Source organism: Rhopalosiphum maidis, chromosome 1 (genome assembly GCF_003676215.2).
Source record: "Rhopalosiphum maidis isolate BTI-1 chromosome 1, ASM367621v3, whole genome shotgun sequence".
NCBI lineage: Eukaryota > Metazoa > Arthropoda > Insecta > Hemiptera > Aphididae > Rhopalosiphum > Rhopalosiphum maidis.
Window position 1 is genome coordinate 89,154,428 of NC_040877.1, and position 24,480 is coordinate 89,178,907.

General features: G+C 29.9%; 1 protein-coding gene across 2 annotated transcripts in view; it reads left to right on the forward strand.

Annotated features, from left to right (window-relative positions):
- Positions 1-24,480, forward strand: part of LOC113556787 (neural cell adhesion molecule 1-like) — a 159,139-nt gene that overhangs the window by 83,123 nt on the left and 51,536 nt on the right. The window contains exons 1-2 of one of the 2 annotated variants that reach the window (XM_026961939.2): positions 18,642-18,731; positions 19,621-19,792. Coding sequence is in view for 1 of the 2 variants with exons in the window: in XM_026961938.2 (XP_026817739.1) it covers positions 19,621-19,792 (172 nt within the window). In the remaining variant the exon portion in view is untranslated. Of the gene's footprint in view, positions 1-18,641; positions 18,732-19,620; positions 19,793-24,480 lie in introns of those variants that run through there. The other variant, XM_026961938.2, reaches the window with a different exon arrangement.

Consider the following 24,480-nt stretch of genomic DNA (forward strand, 5'->3'; position numbering starts at 1 on the left):
ATATCAAGAATGCTAACCCCCACCCTTTCTTTAAATAACGAATTTATCAAATTATGATTTTTAGTGACATTTTTAAAATTTTTTGTTTATCATGATCGGAATTTAAACGAATGGTTTTTGAGTTGTTTAACTTTGTGAACTAAGGCTAATATAGGTCCACGATAATAGGGTTGAAAGATAATATGGTGGTTTTGGCGATTTTATCGATTAAATTCAATTTATTCCAGTATAATAAACACTTGAGTCCACATTTCATATAATATATTATATTTTTTTAAAACAATATTTATGTAATATTTATTTCGGTATATATACATATACTGTATAGTATACATGCATTTAAACAATTCAGAAACAACTTGTCCGAATTTTGATTCGTTTTCAAAAAAAAAACCATGTACTTAAAAATGTACAGTAAAAAAAGGTTAGTTCTCATTTGAAAAAAAAAAGTGAACCACCATAGGACATCCTCCAAAGGTATAAAAATTTAAATAATTGAGGATAGTATGGTCTTTTAGTATACTTTAATATTCTAAAAATTAGATTTTGAATAAATTCATTTTAAAGGTAAAAAAATGGAGGGGACCGCGCACGTATAACTAGCGACTGTTTATATACTTTAGTTATTATAATACCGCCGAAGAGTGAAGACAGCCGCCGCAGGGACGTCGCATATACACGGCGGTTTCACATATAAATTCTGGCGAAACGCACGCGATGCGAAACATCTTGATGAATACGATTAAACGCCGCTAACATTATTTAGAACGTGTGCTCGTGTAGCGGTGTCCGCCCCGCTTCCGTATATTGTACGCACGCAAGGGCATAATAATTTCTAATTAGTCCTCTAAAATTATACACGCTACAATGATAATATATTCTATCCGTCAATTACAGCACACATATATACGTATTTACATGTATATTATACGACCGGGCTTATTGTATATTTGTGTTTATTGATTTGTTCAAGCGCCGGACGAACGGCAAAAACAGGAAAAATAGTAATGCATTTATTGGTACTCGATGAAAATTAATTTGCATACTCTAATTAAAAAAAAAAAAAAATCCCAAGCTCTTAACATATAATACGAATGGTGCGCCTACCTATATTATAAAAATATATTTTGTTAAGTATAAATATATATATATATATGTCGACATCGAATTAAAAATGCATTTACGACTCTATACCTATACGAGTATACCTTTATGTACCGATATTACTATATTATAGAGGCTGGACTAAGTAGCCAGTCGAAAATCGTATTTTTTTTTTTTTATCAACAATTTTGATACTTTTTTCATTAATTTTCCATAGAAATGTTATCAAACTCTAATTAACTAGAACGGTAATACCCAAACATAATTTTCATTATTATTATTAGTTGTTTCAAGTCACGTCATATTTTAGATAAACATATTGTGTCAAAAATAAGTATTTTCGGGTTTATTTAAAAACATATTTTATCACGTTATCGCGGCATATTTCTTTGGGAAAAACTGAGTTATTAAAAACTGGACATGACCACTGCGACATAGATACATCTGTTCCTCGAACATTTATATTACCACCTACATGTAGCTTAGATGTACATTGTATAATTCGATTTTGACAACTGTATTGTAGTTTTATAATTTAAGGAAACGGAAACTGTAAATTAATTATTCTCTTTTACTGTACATATAAACCAGGATTTAAACCTTTGGAGATTTGGACGTTTAAAATGACGCAGGATAATATTCTCTTCTAAAAATTATATGATTATTTTATAACGGTAGATTTTCCCGTTCATTTAATATTTATCAAAATATGATTAAACGAACATCATCGTCTTATTATATTACGTAATAACGTAGTGTGTCTACTTCCGTCTCGTCGAGTCGCGGATTCAAAATGATAGTCTAATTGTAATTGAAAATAGTTTGTTCATTTAATTAACACAAGTTAGTCGTGTAAAGCGTACAAAAGTGTGAGACGTGCCGCGGACTCAACGGCCAACGGCTCTGGTACATCTGAATATATACTGCGCTGAAAGTTTCCTTATAAGTGACTATCCTGATCCTCTTCTCTTACACCTGAAGTCCATAAATCAGTCACGATTTTGCATCGCCGTCGCGCCCTTCGAGAGTTGTTGTTGTCGACCACCGCCCATAGCCATAATCTGTGCCCGCAGCATCGTACCAGTCGAGGTTTACTTTTATAATAATATATAAATATGTCGATTGATCGAAGCCGGTTTACATTCATTGTTATATTTTTCATATTATTTGTGATACAACAATATTTGGCAAGACTTCGGGTGTATACTTATTTTAAAACATGTCTTTCGAGTTCCCGGAATCGCGTACTCGTTATAACGAAAACTCCATGTAAACACTTTCAAGTCTACACCGCGTGTGTATACCGAAATCATTTATCAGATATTATTGGAAACAATTAAAACAAACTTTTATGTGTTTTTAATTATTTGAAAAATTAATCTACACTTTTATTATATTTTGTGCTCTATTTAATTATTAAATTCCGTTACAATAATGTTTGCTGTTGTTGATAAACAAGTAAAATTGTTTTTAACAACTTTGTATTTGATGTTATTTGTTATTTTCTTTGTTAGTTTTTCACTGCAACCTTAACAAATTAAAGAGCATTCTTTCAATTGTTGTTGGTTGTGGTTAAATGTGCTGAGAAACGGATCTTGTATCTTAATCGTTTGAAGATTATACTTTCTGAAGGGGTGGAGGCAATAGATGTTTGATCGCAAAACTAAATTGTTATTTCTTTAAATCTAAACTTACCTTTGTACTAAGTTTCAATGTTTTCGGATGAATAGCTTACAAAATACCACGTTATTTATATACATTATAGTTAATATATATATATGTATGCATAGGTACATAAATACCAAGTAAATAACATAGTTTTCAAATTTTCCAAGCCTTCTAATCCCGAGAACAAAATTATGTCATTAAAAATACTTATATATATATACGGCGTATTATCTCCTTTAGCTCGTGGTTAGCGAATTGTGAAAGAACCGCTGACCACCATGTAAGTTTATTATTTTAAGGTTTAAACCTCTACAGTTTTTGTCAAATTAGATTTTTCTATAATATCTCATAATAAGCTTAGACGCACACGGTGATCTTATCAATATTATAATGAAATATAATATATTTTGTTAATATTATACACATTTAGTGGCTACGTTTATGTGAATTTCGTAAAAATTATAGAATCTAAAACCGTCGTATTTCGGAGGGTTGTTCGGGAATTGAATTATCGCAGATTCACCATTAAAATTGGATCGTCTGGGTAGTAGTGCTTGTAGAAAACTTGTTAAAACCCAATGTATTTGTCTCATTATTTTACGAGTCTGCGGACGGTGTGTGGCGCGGAGGGCGTGTACGACTATACGCTGTATGTCGAAGGGAGAACGTTATATAATAGACGACTAGTTTCGATGGTCGTTAATGCGATTTTTTTATCTCTGTTCACGTTTTCTTCGGCGATTATAAAAACATCGAATGCTGTGTACAAACGGCGCAATCAACGGACTACGGGACAACAATAATAACAAATCAACGTCAGCTGTATACACACTGTTCTGCCGGTTTCGGCCGAGACAATCGAACAGCATTATAATAATATCACATACAGCTAGAGAGTCTGTGTGCGCGTGTCGACGTGCACGAGTATGATAATAGCGTGTTAACAACGGTGGACGTCGGCGATTAATTTTATTCGTATATATATATATTGCAGGCTGGTCGTGACCGATACAATGTATAGTAATAATAGACGGGGGTAACTTTTTTTTTTTTTAATGCTAATCGACTATCTCGCATATCGGACGTTTTATACGTTTTTTTTCCGGAAACATTTAATAGCCGTGATGTATAGATCGATGTTTTTTTTATAATTATTATTATTATTATTATTATTATTACATACAACACGCCTTCACCCCCTTCTCCATTGCAGGCCAATATCAAACAATATCACCTATAATCGTTAAAAGGTTTTGACCTTTGGCGGCGTTAAATAACGACAAACCATATTTTAGTTAAAAAATTAAAATTATCAAAAATAATATTTTCTTCATTCTCATACAAACTAATTATTAGACTTTTTTCCGTAAAACGTCATAGTTTTTTTCTTTTTCTTTTTATGATTTTATGCGACGGGTTTTTATATCACGTAATATAATTAAAAAAATATTTCGTACTTTATGTGATGAAAATTAAAATATTTATCTGTGATATCAAAAATGCAATAGTTGTGTTAGTGATAAATTTAAAAGTAATCCATAAAAATAAATTAACATTTTAAAATCAATTTTCTGATGAAAAAACCTAACAAAATCATTCACGTATACGGTTCCAGTTAAATGAAAATTTACGAGGAAGATATCTGTGTTGCTTGCGGGTTTCAATTAAATATTCGTGTACCGCACGTACGTATATATAAATAAACAGTAAACCGACACTAGAAAAAGTTACAACTTTTATAAAAACCTTTTCAAAGTTAATTTATAATCATTTATTAGTTAATTATGTTTTACGTTTAATATCGTCTAACACGCAATGAAATGATTCCAAACTGAAATTAAATTGGATAGGAAAATAACCTATTGACTTAAGTGTGTGTGTTTGTTTCAAACCAGATGAAAAATCTTGTATAATATAAATGTATTATCCACTTTTTAAAACGCGAAGTATAATTAATCATTTTTTGTTTTTTTATTTAATGATCACAATTATTTTTGAAAATATGTTACATAATAATTTTACTAAATTATATAATAACGTTATATTTTATATACTCCAAGAATTTCGAATACATTTTTATGATTGGGACATTGGCATTAGTACGATTATTTTGTAGCCAAGACACGTTTCTAATTATCCACGAAGTGTATAAGAATATTTAAAGTATTGGATTGTCGAGCAATCGTGTTGTTATTTTTCCGATGAAAAATAAAGTTGTATTTTATATCAAACCTTAAAATACGCCCGTCATACTATTTTGTGTATGGGTCATTACAGGATCTATCGAAAAGTATATCATATATATATTTGTATGTCTGGTTGCTCTTTATGATCATTTTATGTGAGGCTTTTCGGATTTTCTTCGCTTTCTTTGTATCCTCATCAATCGTTTACAGATCTTCCATTTATCTAAGCTCAACGTGCAAGTGCCGAAACATTTCAGTTGTTGGATTAGATTGGAAAAACATCGTTCAGCAACAGAAATATCTGTATTTCTGTATTTTTTCGACGTCGTCTAGTTTAAAAACGTGAAAATCGATTTACAGTGCATATTGCCTTTGACCTTATAAAGTATTTTATTTCATCCCGGATTAACCATTGTCTCCCCAGTGACAATTTATCCCTGAAATGGCTGAAATGTTATTCGCAACATGCTCGCATAATCTTCTAATATACCCATATAATATAACAATTAGTGTAAAATATAACTAAAATATACAATATACAATGATACCCATTATATTCAGATTCTAAAGGTTCGGTTAGGTGGAGTAAAAAAAAATGTATTTATTTTATAACAATATATGTATTTTTTTTGTATCTGGAGTTATTTTTTATAGTAGAAAAAAGTTTTAGATTTTCAACTTTAACATCTATTTTTGGTTGTAAAATGCATCAAATTGGTACTCCGGGGAGTCGAAACTAAAAATTTCTCAGTATTTCTTTCAGTTTTAATAATTGAAATAAACAAAAAAAATAAAATAAAATAGGAAACAACGGGAATACTTATACAAAACCAATGTTAATGTAAATCAATTTTCTTATTTTTCTGTAATTAATTAAAATTAATTACCAAAGATACGGGAAATGTTCAACAAATGTTTATGTTATAATCCTCTATATAATGGTATAATTTCCGAAAAGTGTCAACTCTTTTTTTAAAAGTCGTTTATAATAAGCATAAAACATTGTCCACATTTGTATTAATGTTTTTCTCATTTAAATCTTTAAATATTTAATTCTAGGTTCTTAATAAGTAGTTATTTTAGATATTTAAAAATATTTAAGAAAGGTGATTTTTTTTATGTCAGCATTTATACTTCAAATTACGATGAAATTAAGTATTTCAATGAAATATAGGGTATTTTATTTATTTTGTTATTTTTCGTGGGGATTTGAAACCTTTAACTTATATTATTATATTTTATATAACACCAAATGACATTTTAAACGCAAAGTTTTTGACAAAAACTAATTCAACCTACTGTATTACTTATAGTAAAATAAATTACTTCAATATAAATATAAATATATTATTAATTATATTCGGTAATACAGACCGAAGGAATTGTTTTTATATGCAATGGTTTGTCATTAGATTCAAATTTAACTTGGTTTTTAATTTTTATTGTGATTTAGAAATACACTACATAGCAGACATTTACCTACTTTAAGCTCAATATTTTCAGTATTCGCTACTACACTCCTATTACCATTTATAGAAATGAAAGGACTTGTGCAGTTGTGCGTTACGAATAAATGACGTTCATTGTATCGACATAAATCTCATAAAATATATTTCCATAAAACTCTCTCGGTAAATTTCATTTCTAGTTTACAATATTTTAAAAAAGATAAAAGAAATAATTATTTATTTACAAGTGTCCTTTTCAGAAATACACGTGACTACGATACGTTTGATATAGGTATTATTTCCATTAAAGTCGGTTGTTTTTTTTATTTCTATTACACTTAAGACCATTTTTGTCGGTTCTCGGTCGTTACGAAAACTTCTAATGACTGCGTATATGTATAACAGCACGTGTAACTGCTGTACCACAATATATACCTATACATATTTACAATAACGTTATATTTTGGTTTTTAAAACGTTTCCATGGTTCGCAGATTTGCTCTGTGTTATTGTCATCATCGTCGGGGGAATAAAATAAGTGCGAAATGCGATTGATTGCATTCCGCCCTGCAGTCGGAGTGTAATAATAATATACTTCGAGTATTGCTGCCGCTGTGTTAACACGCTGCGTGCAGTGCGCACACACATGACATTGTGATTGTGTGTTTGAGGGAAAGAGAGAAAGAGAGTGTGTCGGGGAGAGAGATAGAGTGAGAAAGAGAGAGAAGGCGAGAGAGTAAGACGACTTTGTCATTTTAAAAGAGACCGGATGGGTTTAGACGATGCCAGCAATGAACGGCGTAGGGAGGGGGGACGATGATTTTGTTGCATCGTGACGGAACTCACAATGTTTATTGTGGACCCGAAGGGGTTGTCTACGCGGTGCAGCGTAGTAAGGTCGACTGTGTATAGCGAAGAAATATCGATTCGTCTATTCTTATCACACACACAGACAAGCGCACACGCACATTATATCGTATAAAAAAAAGTACTTTTTCTGCACATAATAATAATATAATACGCGGAACGTGTGTCTAGTGAATTTGACAATCGCAATCGTTTAAATTGCTGTTTCGGCCGACGACGAATCGTCAGAACGCTCCCTGTACGTACGACGGACGTGCTGCGCGCGTATATAGTCGTATTATCGTAGCGATAAACGTGTCGGCACCTAACGGCCGCGGCGGTGGATATAAACAGCGAAATGATTCGCGGAGCCGCGGAATTTGTCTACTCATATGCACTCGCGGCGGACACGCGGCCGGCACGGGCGAGGGTAAGGGCGTCGGCGTCGGTCAATCAAACGGACATTGGCGGAAATAAAACTTTATAATACCCTCCACTGTCCGGGCCATATTTAGTGTGGAGCTGGAGGATTACGCGGCTATCCCCGCAGTCGTCGTCGTGCGTTCTCCGTGTGCTGGCCATCCACCACCGCGCGTACCCTACATAATGATTCCCTTCTGAGACTTTACGCGCTCCGCTGTTCGGATAATAGCCCCTAAAACCGAGTTCTGAGTTTTTCCGGTAAACGTTGCCGGACACGACAATCAAAACGCAATCGAGTCGAATAGCCCGGCATAACAATATACACGTGTTTGCCATTAGGAGAAAATAGTAATAATAATATAACAGAAATGGACAATAAAAATAAAACGTTTAATGCGCGCGTATACGGTATAAAATCCAAAACGATACTTTTATAATAATATGTATAATACACCATAGTCTATAATATTATAATATATAGATATACGTTCTTAATCCCGTTTATATTATATTATTGTTGTTGTTGAATATTATAGTTGTTATTGTAACTATATTATTATATACAAAATAAATTAAAACCGTTTTAAATCCATTTTAACGATTAAACGTAAAAACGTAAAAATATTTAGGCCATTAGAGATTTAAACAAAAATAAAATACGAATTAACAGCCAGTGATGATTTTGTTACCATCAAATAGATTCGATTCGTTTTACGACTGGTGAATGTTGATTCGTATCGACGTTTTTTATTATTATTATTTTTTTTTTATTATATTGTTACCATTATTCGCACTCTCTTGTGAAATTAAATGTGCAAACATTATGTCAACACGTAATTCATTTATACTCTTAATACTATAACCAATTGGATGGGAAAAAATCATTTGGTTATTGGTTATTTATTTTTTTTCGTAAGAATCGTTTGTATCAATATTGTTTTTAATAAATTTGAATTTGATAATATCATTTTTGCGCCACGCATATATTCAGGTCTCATTCTATATTGAAATTTAGGTCTTAATTAGAATTTAGTATAAGTACGATATTACTTATGTTGGTTTATATAATTTTTTCAGTTGATAAAATATTACGTTGGTTATGTTTTGTAATTTTACCAATAATCTACGCTATTTAAAAAAAATAGCATAAGTAGTTGAACTGCTCCTTTAAACAAATTCACTATTATATAATCCTTTTATACTTTTCTCGTATTCATTTTATAATATGTTAATTATGTTTATGGTTATTTTATACAAATAATGGTGGTTAGCAATTTACATTTTACTTGGAATACAATTTAATGCATGTATTTTACGTTTTTAAAATTATGACCAATTAATTTTGTATTTTATTTGTTTACTATGTAAGTAAAATTATTTAATTTTGCACTCAATAAAGTCCATAATTTTTAAAATTTTATATATTTATGATTAACCATAATGTATAGGTAAATTTATTTGTAATATTTTTAGTTATATTTATTATTCACGAGGACTTAGTTTATTTAAAAATATATATACAAATATATGATTTACCATAAACACCATGAAAAAAGTTTCGATCAGATTAAAAATAAAAACCATATTCTATAAGCCAGGTTCTGGTTGGTTATTTTTATTTTTCATTCATTTTATAAAAAAATTAATTGTTATATTTGTGATCGAAACTGATTGATTTAAATTGTGTCTGTCTTAGTTAAGAACGGTTAGTTTTCTTATGTTTTAGTAGTACACTATGTTAACTTTATTTATTTAAAGTTTTTTGGATTTATCGAGTTTGTTCTATAACGAATTAATAATATATATTATTACCTATGTATTTATATCTATATAATACCTAATAATTATCCATTGTAAATTTATAGAACTACAGCAGGTTGAATTGTATACATTAAATATTTAAGTGTAGTTATTAATTAGAAATTATTAAAAATAAAAATAAATGTTAGTTGCAGTGTTCTATAATTAATGTGTTGTTAAATTTAACATTGAATTCGACATTTGAATCAAATATTTGTTGATCATCATTAGTTAAGTGTTTATTTAACCTAAACATGTCTTTAATAATACAATATGGTGATTCAAAGACATTTTATAAATATTAATGTTATTTTTAAGTGACATGAAAAAGTGAATAAATAAAAATAAAATTACAATATGTTATCTATACATTTATTGTATGTATTTATATTATATATATACATATAAATAATTAAAACGGAAAACAACTTCAAAACAAACATCAAAGTTTTCTCAGTTTTTTAATTGCTCATACGATAATATTCCAGAGTTGTATTTAAAAATAACAAGTGATGACAATAATTGTACAGAATTGCTTGATTCTCATCGTATGTTTAATATTTTACATATATTTTTTATTTTCAATGTTTTTAAATATATTAAGGATTTTTGAACACTTAACAAGCATGTTATCTTACAAATCCGATTCGACGCGTGAATGTTTAATTTTATTGATATAAAAAGCCTTAATTCCGGGTATAAATGCGTCATGACGAGGTTGTTGTTTTCCAGGAGTTTTTATCTTCGAATATAGCAAAATATAGCATAATAATATGTGTTAAGCTCCAAGCAGAAGACGTGTCAAAAACATCTTCGCTATAGCAGTATAGCCATACATACTTACATAGTGTGGCATTTATTTCGTTCATTCGAGTACACTGAAAAAAAAATAAAAATAATGTATGAACTGTAAGGCGTCTCGTCTCAACATATAATATGCTCAGACAGAAGATGCTGTTGAGATGAATATACCCTTCACAAAGAGCCGCGTCACAGTGAATAATCCCAATGATCATTTTTATAAAAATATAAACATTTCGGGGTTAAAATGGTGATTTTTTTCATGAATGAGTAAACCACATCATGTATACCAGGTGTTCAATAAGTTTGGAAATTCATAATAATTACTTTATGCATATTTTAATACCTGTACAGAGGAATATCAGATAACATTGGCGTGAATTTGTAGTGTAAACTATTTAATAACTTCATTAATTATATGATATTATCGTTTATCAGTCCCAATTAGTCTAATGGCCGTTTTCAATTTGTAATTGAACAGCCCATATAATACATGTGGCGTATAGGTAAAATAATATGATATTATTCTATGGTAAATTAAACGCGTACACGCACCTATTAAATCATCACATGTTAAGATTCGTAGAACATAAATAGAAAATTATATATTTGTCGTTATAATGCACGTTCACGAATTCTGTTCGCTGTCGGGTATTTATGTTTTACAGTTTTAATGAAGCTGACGTATTGTGCGCATATTATAGCCCAACAACACGCCTAATACATAAACATTTTAATTTTAGTTTTAACGAAACATATCTAATGTATTTTATGTAAATACTAAACATAGTGTTTACCACTTTTGGAAACCTTTATTTTTTAACAACCATAGGGTTTTAAATTATTAAATACATTTTAGCGAAATACTGGTGGTTTTAGTTTTTATTTCATTCACAACACTACATATTATGCAATAATATTTACAATAAAGTAGGGGCTCTGCCCTCTACTCGCTACGCTCGCCAACCCCTTGTGAGAATCAAGACCTATTGTCGGCTTCTACCTCGCTAAACGAGCGTTGCCCAATTTTGTATTTTGAAATGTAATATATTTAAAAATAAAATATATGAAAGATAAATCATACAAAACTTTTTTATATAAAAGACAAATGTATAAATCATTATTAATGTGAATAATAATAAAATAAAATAAAAACATGTTTTTATTTATTTTGGATTTAACACGTAATTTACCGTAACATATGCTCTCCACAAGAAGTCACAGCACAATGGTTATTCGTTGGGATATAAATAAACAATCTGAGCTTAAAATAGGAATTTTTTTTTCATTGTCGTAACGATATTATTTACTCGTATACCTACGTGGCTTACATAATACAATATTATTCATAATGGTATATGCATGCTTGCTCTCGTTATGATGTCACATAATATTATTCATAATTTTATAATAATATTACTTAACTATGTACATTTTTTTATTATTATTATTATTATTCTTAATGAACATCGAAATAAACTTCGACGGACATTTGTTACAATTATTTATATTTTTATTTATCAGCGAATTGTAGTACTTACAAAAAAAAAGGCAATAAAAATATCTGTGGTTACAACTTTTGAAAATTCATCGAAAATTCTTTGATATGATAGTACATACAAATCTAGAAAATGAAGTACAATCTAAACAAAAAGTATTACAAAAATAGTCTCAAACTACATATTTTTGACGTAAATTTCATATACGTTGTAATAAAAAAATAAAACGATTTACATGACATGTCCGTACGATTATCTTTAAATGTCAAATATTTTATACCTACACACAAAACTAGAAACACTATACGCATACAAGCTCAAGAAAAGTAGGTAAAATATTGTATATGTAGTTCTGAAAAGTGTATCAGAATAAACTTTTTATTAGATTCTGTTTGAAATAAGGGATTCTCGCATAATTTATTTGAATTTTCAATTTTGAGCTTTCTTTTATATTTTATTTTTCAGGAAACATATTTTAGTTTAACGGGAATAGTTTTAGAAAACCAGTTTTTGACCAAATCGGTTTGTTTTTATTCAAAATTAAATATTTGTAATAATTGAGAACAAGAATTTTTATTATCATTTTTAAAAAAATATTTTAATATTTTATACATCTTTATTGGGGTGTTTTCAGACATTTTATCTTTGAATTTTAAATTATAAGATCTATATTGTCAAGTATACATCTTTTTTTTTTTAATTTTATACCTTAAGTTTTAAAATTAAATTCTTGATTACTAAATAAAATATGTATAAAATATTATTTTTTTATTTTATTTATATAGCGCCGAAAAGGCAAACAGTACGGTTAAGATAATAAATCAAATATTTATAACAATAAAGAAAATTAACAAAATTACAAATTATCATGTTAGCATTTTTATTTTCTTGAAATACATTTAGTTGTATCATTTATGTTCAATCTTTAGGCAAATAATATCATTATTATATGCCGACTATTGCAATAATGCAGTATTATTATATTATAATTTAGTGATGGCATATTAATCACAATAGTGTATATTAATTATTCAATAATACCATATCAATATTGCATTCATTTATATTTAATAATCAAGGATTTAATTAAATATATGTGTTATTTCATCATGAAATAATTGTAAATTAAATTATCAATCAATAATATTTTTATAAATATTAATTATGTACAATACAATAATAATTGGATTAGAGAAATGTGCAGGATGGGTATTGGAGCAATTATGTAGTACACTTTACAATTGATAAGATAAAGCTCTCTAAAACTTCCAAAACCAAAAAAAAAACACAACACAATATAATGCTAACACCAATAGTTTCTGCGTTCCCTTCGAAATCTTAAATAATATATAACATCATGAACTTGCTTTTCTGTAAAATATATATATATATCGTTAAAGGCTTAAGTGCCTCACCATTCGACCGTACGCATTTAAATATAGTATTAAAAAGAAAATAATAATATTTTGACGGCCCTCTGGTGACCTATTTTACAAAAAACATCTGTGAGCACCGGTCGTGGTGTTGTGAAATCTGCTATCTCCGCAACACCTTTGATGTAAAAAAAAATAAAAATGAAAAAGTTAACAAAATTAATTTTTTGCTATAATAAAAATCTTTGTGTAAAAAGGGAAAAAATGCGTTACTTCTCGTTTATTTTTCTTTGTGCATAGACTGCGCATTCTTTGTTCAGAAAATGACATCGAAGCTGTGTCTTCGTCACAAACGGAAAAGTAAAACCTCTCGAATATAATATCATCAGGTGCGAGCTACGCGGATCCGGTAATGATCATTTACCAGTTTTTTCGCGATGATTGTAGCGGTTAGATGATGGGGATAAAGAAGGCGAGATTCTCGAAACTTTTGCGCCTCCTCTCCCTCAATCATCTCTCAATTATACTTTCTCGCAAATCACAATAATCGGCGGCTATGGTTCCCGTATTTTTATATTCCGACGGTATAAACGCGTACAATATATATATACATACATATTTATCAACTGTACGTGGATGTAATAATAGTACAATCAAAAAGTTTGAAATCATTTTAATAACTCCGTCACAAATAATGTTTTTCGAATTCAGTAACGTGCACGTAAAATATATTTATTACATTTTTTGATTTATACAGCTCCGGATTACGGCGTAACATCTACAAATACTTTGCCAATTATGATGAAACGTGATCGATGTGTTGCATTATGCGTACCCACCAACGTATATGCATTCTCAACAAATTCTTATACAATAGTTGCGCCGCCGTAGAAATACACAGAAATACTAACGACTATCGCGTTTCGGATTTCCCGAGGTCTAATAGCTTAGGATTGTACATCCGTCAACATTGAATGCACAATATAATATATAAATATATATAAAAAAAAAAAAAACGAAATATATTTCATGGCAACAAAATCAAACCGACATCATCATTATAGTTTATAATAGATTGTATACACATTATTCACATGATGTTTGTCCGTAAGCAAAACCCAGAAACGTTATAATATATTGTTTGTCACCGTCCCGACAGACGAAGTTTCCAATTACTTTATCGATCGACAGTGAAGGGACGCAGGACGTCGGCCGACTAGTTGCCGGGTCTGGTTCGATACGGTTTATAATATAGAAATTGAATTATTTATTTTTTTTTTTTTTCGTATTTTACGATTGCGGTACAGCTGATGGTCAGCACCGAATGTGAGGTGCCGAATGAGTATGGCCGGCGAGAAAATCTACGGACTTATTGTGGGCGATCGATGGCCGGGCAATCGTTTACCGAGCAATCGTGCGAATCGACGTGTACTACGTCGTATTATCATTATTATCATTTCACGCACGCCCGACATTATATTATTATTATTTGTCCGACGGACGGCACTCGGAATATGCAATTTAACAGCACGCAAGTCGTTCGGAGTTATGATATAGTATGCGCATATTATTGGTAATATAAATACGACGAATAATACAAAATAATAATAATAATTTACAATAACGTTGTAGCAAAATTACAACACGTATTGATGGATGATGATAATAATAATAATAATAATAAAAATCTATTTTGGACGTGCTGCGGGATTTCGCGATTCTATTTCAACACGTTTATTTGACGGTAATCGTTTTTTTATCGAATGTTTTCGGGTTCACATTATTTTTACATTTACATAATATACATTCCCGATAATACGATAACTGCAACGGTATTTATGCAATCGTAGTATTGCGAGTTCCACGATTCCATGAATTAATATTTGTTTTTAAATATTTTTATTTGGATTTTTATATTTTTATCAAAGCATTTATTGATTTTACAGTGATGTATGATCAAAGACACATTTCCTAGTACTAATTTAAATCGTATTTCATAGCTAAAATAACGTGAATATTTATAGAAAACTAAATTCCGACAAAATAAACATTGACCTTTTAAATTAAAAATGTTATGAAATTAGAAATTTAATTGAAGAATAGTTATTTTAGTTATTTGTCGGTACTTAATTAAAAAATAAAATTTGTGTGGACTTAAACCATTTTTATATATGATTATTATATTTAAATTCGCACAGTGATATTTTTAAAATTATTTAATTATTTTTTAGGTATTATTTATTTATATTATGAACCTATTTCCGCCGTTCTACGGTAAGTCGATATTGACTCAAAAATTAATAACGGGAATATAATAGCCTAGTTAAATTATAATTAACTACTATTATAGCAATATAAATAATTAATATAATACCTTTAATACTTATTTATATGATCTGACACTCCTATATCATGTGCAATGATTTATTTAATTGAATTATTATCTAACGCATCGATTACAGTGAACTACTCGATGACAAGGATCATCTGAACACCACCTAACCTAACCTAACCTAATATACAGCAGGATGGATTTTCTGATTTTCGAAATTATATTATTTATTTTCGTCTCCGAGGCGCCTTTCCGATCAATAATACGATTGTTGAATTGTATTGTTTTTGGATAATTTCAGAACCACACTGTGTTCATTTTCTGGCAATAGACCACGCGAACTACAATATAAAATTAAATAAATCAATTGTGTAACCGGTGATGCTATTGTAACGAATCAATAATAAAGACATTTTTATGTTTTTCGATTATTACGTGGTGTGCGGTCTCGATTATACAGTATATTTTATTATAGCACTTTCCGCAGCGGTCAGTTAGCTTTTAGCGCCGAAGATATGATACGCGAAACAATAGTAAGCTCGACCGTAACAAATGTGGCACAACATATTTTATAAATATCGTTAATAATTGGAACTCGCACAACTCTCTAGGGTGTTAGCAATCATATTTTATTTACAATTTATCGGCCAGACGACTCAAGCCGTTGCGGGTGCCAGTCTAATATTACCGCAGATCGCCCAATTCCATAGTCCAATTGTCTTCAACCGGTAGGTCGCGACCCATTTTTCGGTCGCGTAAGCTTTAAAATTGTGTCACGATAAGTCTTCTTTTTAAAATAAAAATTAAATTTATATAACTATATAATTAAAAAAAAATAATTTTTAAAGTATTAAACTTAGAAAGTTAATAAATAAAAATAGGTTAAAATGTAATCGTTATTTATTCAGTTTTAATAGTACTACTGCAAAGCCATTAAGCAATTTTAGCTGTTTTACAAAGCTTACGTGGGTCGCGAAAAATGTCGGTCTAAAAAAGTTGATCGCGAGTCCAAAAAGGTTGAATACCACTGCCGTAGTCGATCGCCGAGTATAATAAACACGATAATATTAAACAATTATCGTTTATTGTAATATTGTAGTAAAACTTGTGCGTCTCACGAGGGTTTTTGTTTAAAAATCGCTTTCCATATACTTTTATCAATAAACGGCGATATGCGGGGGACGTTGACGATAACAACACGGGCGCGGTAAACGACAAGGCGCAAAAAGATTGAAAAAAAAATATTTTATAAAATATAACTCGTATACTCGTGTATACATAATGCGTTCCCTTTAAACGACGACGGCGCGTGGCCCCGCGGCGCCGGCAGCGGCTCTCTTTCTCGTAAACGGAAAGTAATTTCAACGATTCTGTTTTACATAAATTTAAATAAAGGTTTCGCCGGCCGTTTCTCGCGACTATTTGTACGATCGCCGCCTCCCAATCACCGGCAAGTGCATAACATATTATATGTTATATAGTATTATTATATGCATGAGTAAATTATTATTATTATTATATTATACGCGTATTGCGGTGGTTGTGGTTTAATAAAGCCGAGTAAAGGACGCAGACGTTATCGCGTTGCGGGGATTTCGCTTACACGGTATTTTTCATGAACCGACCCGAACATGACTACGAATGTCCTTCGATCACCCCACGTTCACTTTGATAGAATTTTTCCCTCGCAAACCGTCCGACCCCGGACAGCGACCGGCGGTAAACGAAAAATACAATTTTAAAAACATAAAACAAAACTATGCGAACTAATGATAAAAGGGATAAACCGAGTTCATTCAGGATCGCGTTTTGAATACAAGAATTGCTATCGTCGCACTACTCTACAATTTGAAATCTGGGTCTTTATCAGTCTCTCGCTCACTGTTTTCTTTTTGAATCGAAATAATCGATAATACCGAGCACGGTCCCTATAAAAATCGGATCACTGTCGTGAAAAATATCCCCCACAGAAGACAGTATTAAAATGTTGTTTAATGTATTATTTTAGATATATAGATGTCTGATATAGCTCGTATTTTTGAACCACCGTCGAAACATAAATCTCGTAAATGTGAATATTACATAAAACATTTCTACAAAAACAATAATGGTCATGAAATAAGGATTCGTCCTTTGGCACTACATCAAAAAAACTGAATTCTTACATATTATAAATATAAAATACGTTGTTGATGTAATAAAAATATATCTGGAGTAGTTTTATTTTATTTTTTATCAGATCCGGGCCGCCTCCAGACGAGGACTGACAAAGGATTAATGAATTTGGAATTCGGATGAAGGTTCCGACTGTTTTGAGTGAACTGTTACTATTATTACAATGTCAGCATCATTAAAACATATTCGTGCGTTAATATTATTTATGGAAATTTTTAATAATATGTTTTGTCTATTATTATTTGCCGCGTTTAAAAATATGACGCACATAACTTATGATTTACTATATCGTCACGGCGCGGTAAACGCAATACGCACACGTGCTGATGCAGTTCAAATGCACAGCTATACAGTCATATTATATTATACATAATAATTATAGTAATATATTATTTCAATATACAGTGTGTGTGCCAAAGACTCGTATCGGTTTGTCGTCGTTTTTTTTTTCCACATTGCCGACACGGAACAACGAGAAAATACGGTGGGGCGTCCATCCGATATAATATAATATAATTATTATTACAACAATTTAATTTTTACGCTGCCGATTTTGACACTTTATAAGTGTGTGATAAGAACGCGGGTTAGGTTATTGTGCAGCCGCCGTGGTTGTACGATACCGGTTGAAAATGATGACGTCAATGCCGTGTCCCGATAATGGCCCGACATTTTCGCGACAAATTACGAATTTAATATTATTATTATATTGCATCACGTCTGAACCACGTCGCGTCAGTCACGTACCGTATTTGGCGTTTCAGCTGTAGTAGGTGTTGTATTGTTTATCGCAGGAAACGATAACAAATACATTGCCGTCCGCAACCGCCGTGACAATAATTCGTCTCACAAATCTGGCGGTTTTGTTTTTTGTTTTTTTTTTTTTCACCCGGCACTCGACTACACTTGAGTCGACGAGCACGTTACGCGCCAATGACATTTCGATTGCTCCGGTTAAATCGGACGCGAAACGCATAATATTTCGATTAAAGCACGCACGATTCGCATTGATACTGTACGCGTCAGGTTGATAATGTTACCTTTCTCGAAATAACATTATAAATACATTTCATTAGGTATAACACTTTGTTTTACGTTACGATTAACACGATTATTATACTAATAAATATCAATGATGAATCCGAGCCACGAGATCACCAATAACTGCGAGTCTGGCTCGGTATATTTTGCTCAAAATCATATTTTTAGGAGAATTACTAAAAAAATTTGACAGAAATTTACTTATCTAGTTTAACGGGTCTCTCGCAGTTTTCAGTAATTCTGTGATATACGATTAGGCTTTATATTTCAATAGTCTATGGAAAATAGATTCATGTGCAGTCTTAAACATTTTCAACATTTTCCATTAAAATATAAAAAATATAAGACTTAATATTATTGACAACAAAATAATGATTTTTTTTATTCGTGCCTATATTAGGTACTGCTTGCATTACCAAACATGCATTTACGGTCAAATTCTGGAAAGGACCGTTGGTTTTAAACGTAAATCAGCTAAACATTTAAATAAATATTTTTTTACATATATTATGATTTATTTAAAAACAATAATTGAATTTAAGGACCAAGGATATATTTACAGGTATTCATTTTTTCCGAAATGAAGTGTGCTTGGAGGTGGGACCATGAACTGGCGTTTCGTCCTGGACCCAATCTCGATTATAAGTCGTTTTTTTCCGACGCGGAAAACCGTAAAGAGTGTTATTTTATACGCTTCAATAACAGTAACAATAACAACAAAAACAATAGCAATAGCGATGCGGCTTTAATATAATAATATATAATAATATCATTTAGTATATGTTTATAGCCGTTAACGGCGTTAACCGATCGACTGTTGGAATTCGAATTAAAAATGTCAGTTTTTCACGGCTGTCCTGGCGCGGCGCTCGACAGATTGATCCCGTTCGATTAATAACACGGTTTTTTTTCTTTGTTTTGCAGTGCTCGTGGCGATCACTGGCTGTGCTTCGCAATCCATTCAGATAACGCCCAACGAAGAAGAACCGGTAAGAGAAGAACGGTCGAAATACGGCGTGACGTGCTACGGTCCAAACCTCAGCGAATTCCAATGGCGCGGTCCCGCCGGCATAATATCGCAGAGCCCGCAATTCAGGTGATTTTCCACTGCTATGATTGTATTTAACTTGTCCTTTTAAGACAGTATTATAAAATATTTCCACGTCATCAGTGCCAACGTTATTTTATTTTCTTATTACGTTTCAAGCGAAAATAAATTCTTCTTACGGCGTTGTGCCATTTACAAAAACAAATAAATATAATAAAATATTATTGTATTATAATCATTCGCAATAATAACAGTTTGTTGAAATATACCGAAAACAGTAATATTATTGTGTTCTAAAATCGTTTAATGACAATATTTCGGATATTATTGTGAAATTCCAAGACCTAATAAGAGATATTTATTTTTATTTGTAGTTGGTATTTTACGAGACGATCAAGACATTACTCGGAGAATTTAATAACGTCAAACTACCATAAAGAGAATATAATTAAAAATGTGTTTTGAGAATTCAAACTCAATATTTATGACGATTTTTACAAAATTATTCGTATCATTAATGTTTTTAATTATCGTGTGCAAAATGCAATTGCATTTCCCCCCATGTCCACTATTTACTTATTTTATGTACATAATAATTTCAATAAAATGAAGACAACAGTTTATTATATTTGATTTATGTAATTTAATATTAAATACAAAAGTTTACATGGACCAGTAATATAATAGATATTACATACCTAATACAATATATAATATATCGCCATATATAAATATATATTTTTTAAGAATTAAATTAACATACGAAAAATAAATGTACGATTATCGAGTTTAACTATAGATCTGTCGTTAAAGTATTAATTTATATTTCCTAATTCTTAGATCTTTGTGTCAATTTATTTCAATAGTAGGTTATTAATTATTTTATTTTATCTAACTATCACAAGTGTTTCGACTCGTCGTTTAAAATAACATATTTTCATTTCATATACACTAATATTATTCGAGAAACACGCTTAGAGTACTCTTAACTTGAGAAATATAGGTATACCTATTAACTTACTTAACTATAGAATAACCAAACATCGATTGCAATTATAGTATAATATCAATAAGCGAAAACACATAAATAACGTATTTTTATTAAAAGTTTAAGTAAAAACACAATTTGTTTTTAAATTATATTACTTAAAAACGATCAATTTAATGATTGATTAATACGTAGATAGTGATATTAGAAAAAAAATAACGATAAATCGGGTTTATATTTTTTATTGACTTAATATTTGATAAATTGTATATTAATTTTTGTGTTTGTATACCCACTAGTCCTACTACCTACATAATATATTGTTACGCATAAATTATTATACCTATTTGACTCTCAAACGAGCATAGACGTTTTTTGCTGAAATTGTTTCTCTATATTGAATTTGTACACAGTATTATGCAAATATCGTAATCCATATACACATTATTTCAAATGATAGACGGCAAATAATAATATAAAACTATTTTGCCGCATTCCTACTTGTAAAGTTTAATTACCACTTCAATCACAATATTACAAACGTGTATATATTTACAAATTACGTGGTTATACAAGTCATATATATTATTATTTAATGATATCGTTCTATAACGTATTGGTGGTCTGTGGTTTGAAGTACATTTCTAAGAACAAAATAATTGTATTTGGTCGAAGTAATTTTGTATTATACCTTTTAGTAATTTGAAAAATAGCCAATGTATCTAGACTAGTGGAAACAACTCGAGATTTATAGATATATTGTGATTGGCCATTTCGATTCAGTCGATATTTAAAAAAAAATTGTTTTTACATTAGTTACATTTGTAAAAAAGCAATAATAATAATAATATAATATCGTTCTCGACTAAAATTCCGGTCAAATGCCGTACGCCGATCATGACATACATTTTCCGGCTATCGTTCGCGAACCGAACGCGCTTTTGGCGTGTGTGTGTATAATATTGGTACCTCGCTCGATGCGCATTAACTCCTCCGGGACTATATATTATATTCGAACACGTACTAACTATATTATTATATTATTATCTTGCACACTGACGACACATCTGCATTTTTTTAACGAAATTATTAACGAATGAAATACAAATTAATGACTGTATTTTATAGGTATATTCAAACAGCGGAGTTAATTAATTCTATTATCCGGAGTAGGTACTTATAATATATAATATATATATATATATATATATATATATATTAAATTATCCTGTTTAGCTTGCCATCGCGATTCCCACTGGCCAACAATATTATATACAGGTACACTATCTATACGCTCCTATACATGAAACGACAATGTGACACGCACATTTCCATTTTTTACTCCACTCCCGCGATCATTATCTATTTAATCAACGCATATAATATTACAACATTGTGTATTTCCGTTGTGTGCATTTAAGTACCTACGTACACACTATAATGATAATAATTGAACGATTTTTATTTTTTAATGAAAACCCATAACGTACTTGACAAAAAAAAAAAAATTATAACATGTTTATGTTTTTTATAAACTAATATATAGTGTACCTATATACTAAATTCACTATAAATATTACTGTTTTAGGTTTTGGACGAAGCGAGTGATGTATTAGATTTATAACGACGTATTTTTTTTATTTATTTTTAAGTTTTGATCTCTGGATTTTTTTTATAGATTGAGTGCTTCTAACATTGCATTTGACCCTATCCATTGGTTAGACGTTTGTACCTATTCGGTACATTAGTGTAGTCGTTTTTTGAATTTCTCAGTAGTCTCGGCTAACGTAAAGAAAATCTACAGTGAAACGTAAACGCTTAAATCTAAATGGCATACTCGATTTTAGGGAAAACGTTTTAGATTATTCATTTGAAAATCATTATTTTATAATATGTAGTTACTTGTATTTTGTATCAATTATCTATTAATGTATTATTACACGGATAAAATTTTTATTGAATTTATTTTTTATCTGCCAAATTTTGGAATAATTTTTATGAAAACTTTATTTTCAATTTAATTTTATTGTTATATGCTTGAAACTTTATATTTTTTCTGATATCTCAAATGTAGGTGCTCACATTTATAATTTAGCACACTATTTTGTGAACCATAAAAGTTTTAACAATTTTATAAATTGCAAATTAATCTTTTATTAAGTTTAAATAATGATAAATTTATTAAATTATAAATTGTACATTTCTTTTAATTTATTTAGTCGGGGAGGTCTTAGATTTGGTATTTAAATTCAAAAAGTATACTTATAATGTATAATGTAAATTTGCTCCGATTAAAAAACGTTAAATATTAATTATTTTCATTTTTAATGTAAAAGTAATTAAATAATTTTATAGTTATCGCAATAAACCAAATTCTGTTAAGAGTAATAAATTAATAGCTTGTGAATAATTATAATTTATCAAAAGCGAAAATACAATCTAATAATAATATAACTATATTTAATATTTATATTAGTTTTACTAGAAAATAAAACCAGACAAATAGCAATGATTACAACGAAAACATGTTTATTATTAGGTAAATCAATTATCGATAGTCAAGAGTCAATTATCATAGTTATTAATTATTATTAAATTATTGCACCACTATTATTGTACAAATTTCACCGCATTGATTTTCGTTTGATCCAAAAAATATTATTTTCCCCGTGGGCGAATCAATATATTTCGTAGTACTACGCGGTATTGGTTGACTTGAATAATGTAATTTGATTTTCGTATAATATTACCAAAAATGAGTACAAACTATAGAATTTACAGTTATTGCTATATCATTACATATTCCGATGGGTCGGGATTGTTATAATAATATGATAAGTCGTAATTGAATAAAAGAAGGCGGCATGCGTTGATTTGTTTATTCATGTTTTTCGAGAGTTTATTAAGTTACGTATCTATTTTTCAGATTAAGTTACTTGTTTATTTATTGTACATGTGCATAATAACACATATAACATATTAACGACGAAACGCGTTTGTAATTCCAAACGAAACTTATTTTCAAGTTATTATATAATATAGTTTATCATAATACAAAGATAATACAAGATATATAGCTTGAGCACGTTTCAGGGATTTATTAAAATAGAATACTTGGCAATAATTTAAATACTACGACTGCGGTAGTATTCCACTACGGGATTTGCACAATATGGTTGCATTTGATTTATACTTATTTTTCCCCCAGAACAGTGCAGAAAATAAAAACTTTTACGGTGCATTTATAGGAAACATCCGTTTCCGATGGTGAAAAACCGTTTGAAATTTAATCGTAAATATAAATTATAATTTACGTAGAGTTCATATGCCTATATATATATATATATATATTATATTGATTGCTTACAAAATAAACCACCGTGTTTTTATGTTTTTCCATCATTTCAGTGGGAAACTGGCCCACTTTATTCTATCGTCTATTCAGTATAAATTATATCATAGTTTCATCATACGAGATAAAATCTAACCTAATCAATGGTTTTCCTATTATGTGCGTGTATGTTTTTTTTGTTTTTAATCATTTAAAAAATATATATTTAAAATTATAGAACGATAGAGAACTAAGAACTCGTCCTATATATAATATATTACATTGCAGTACAAACTAGACGATTATTAATAAATCTACCTACTGCATAAATATTTATATGTATAACATTTATTTGTTTATGCTAATTAATATTTATTAGCATAGGTATATTTTTAGTGAAAACGAGACTAATTTATT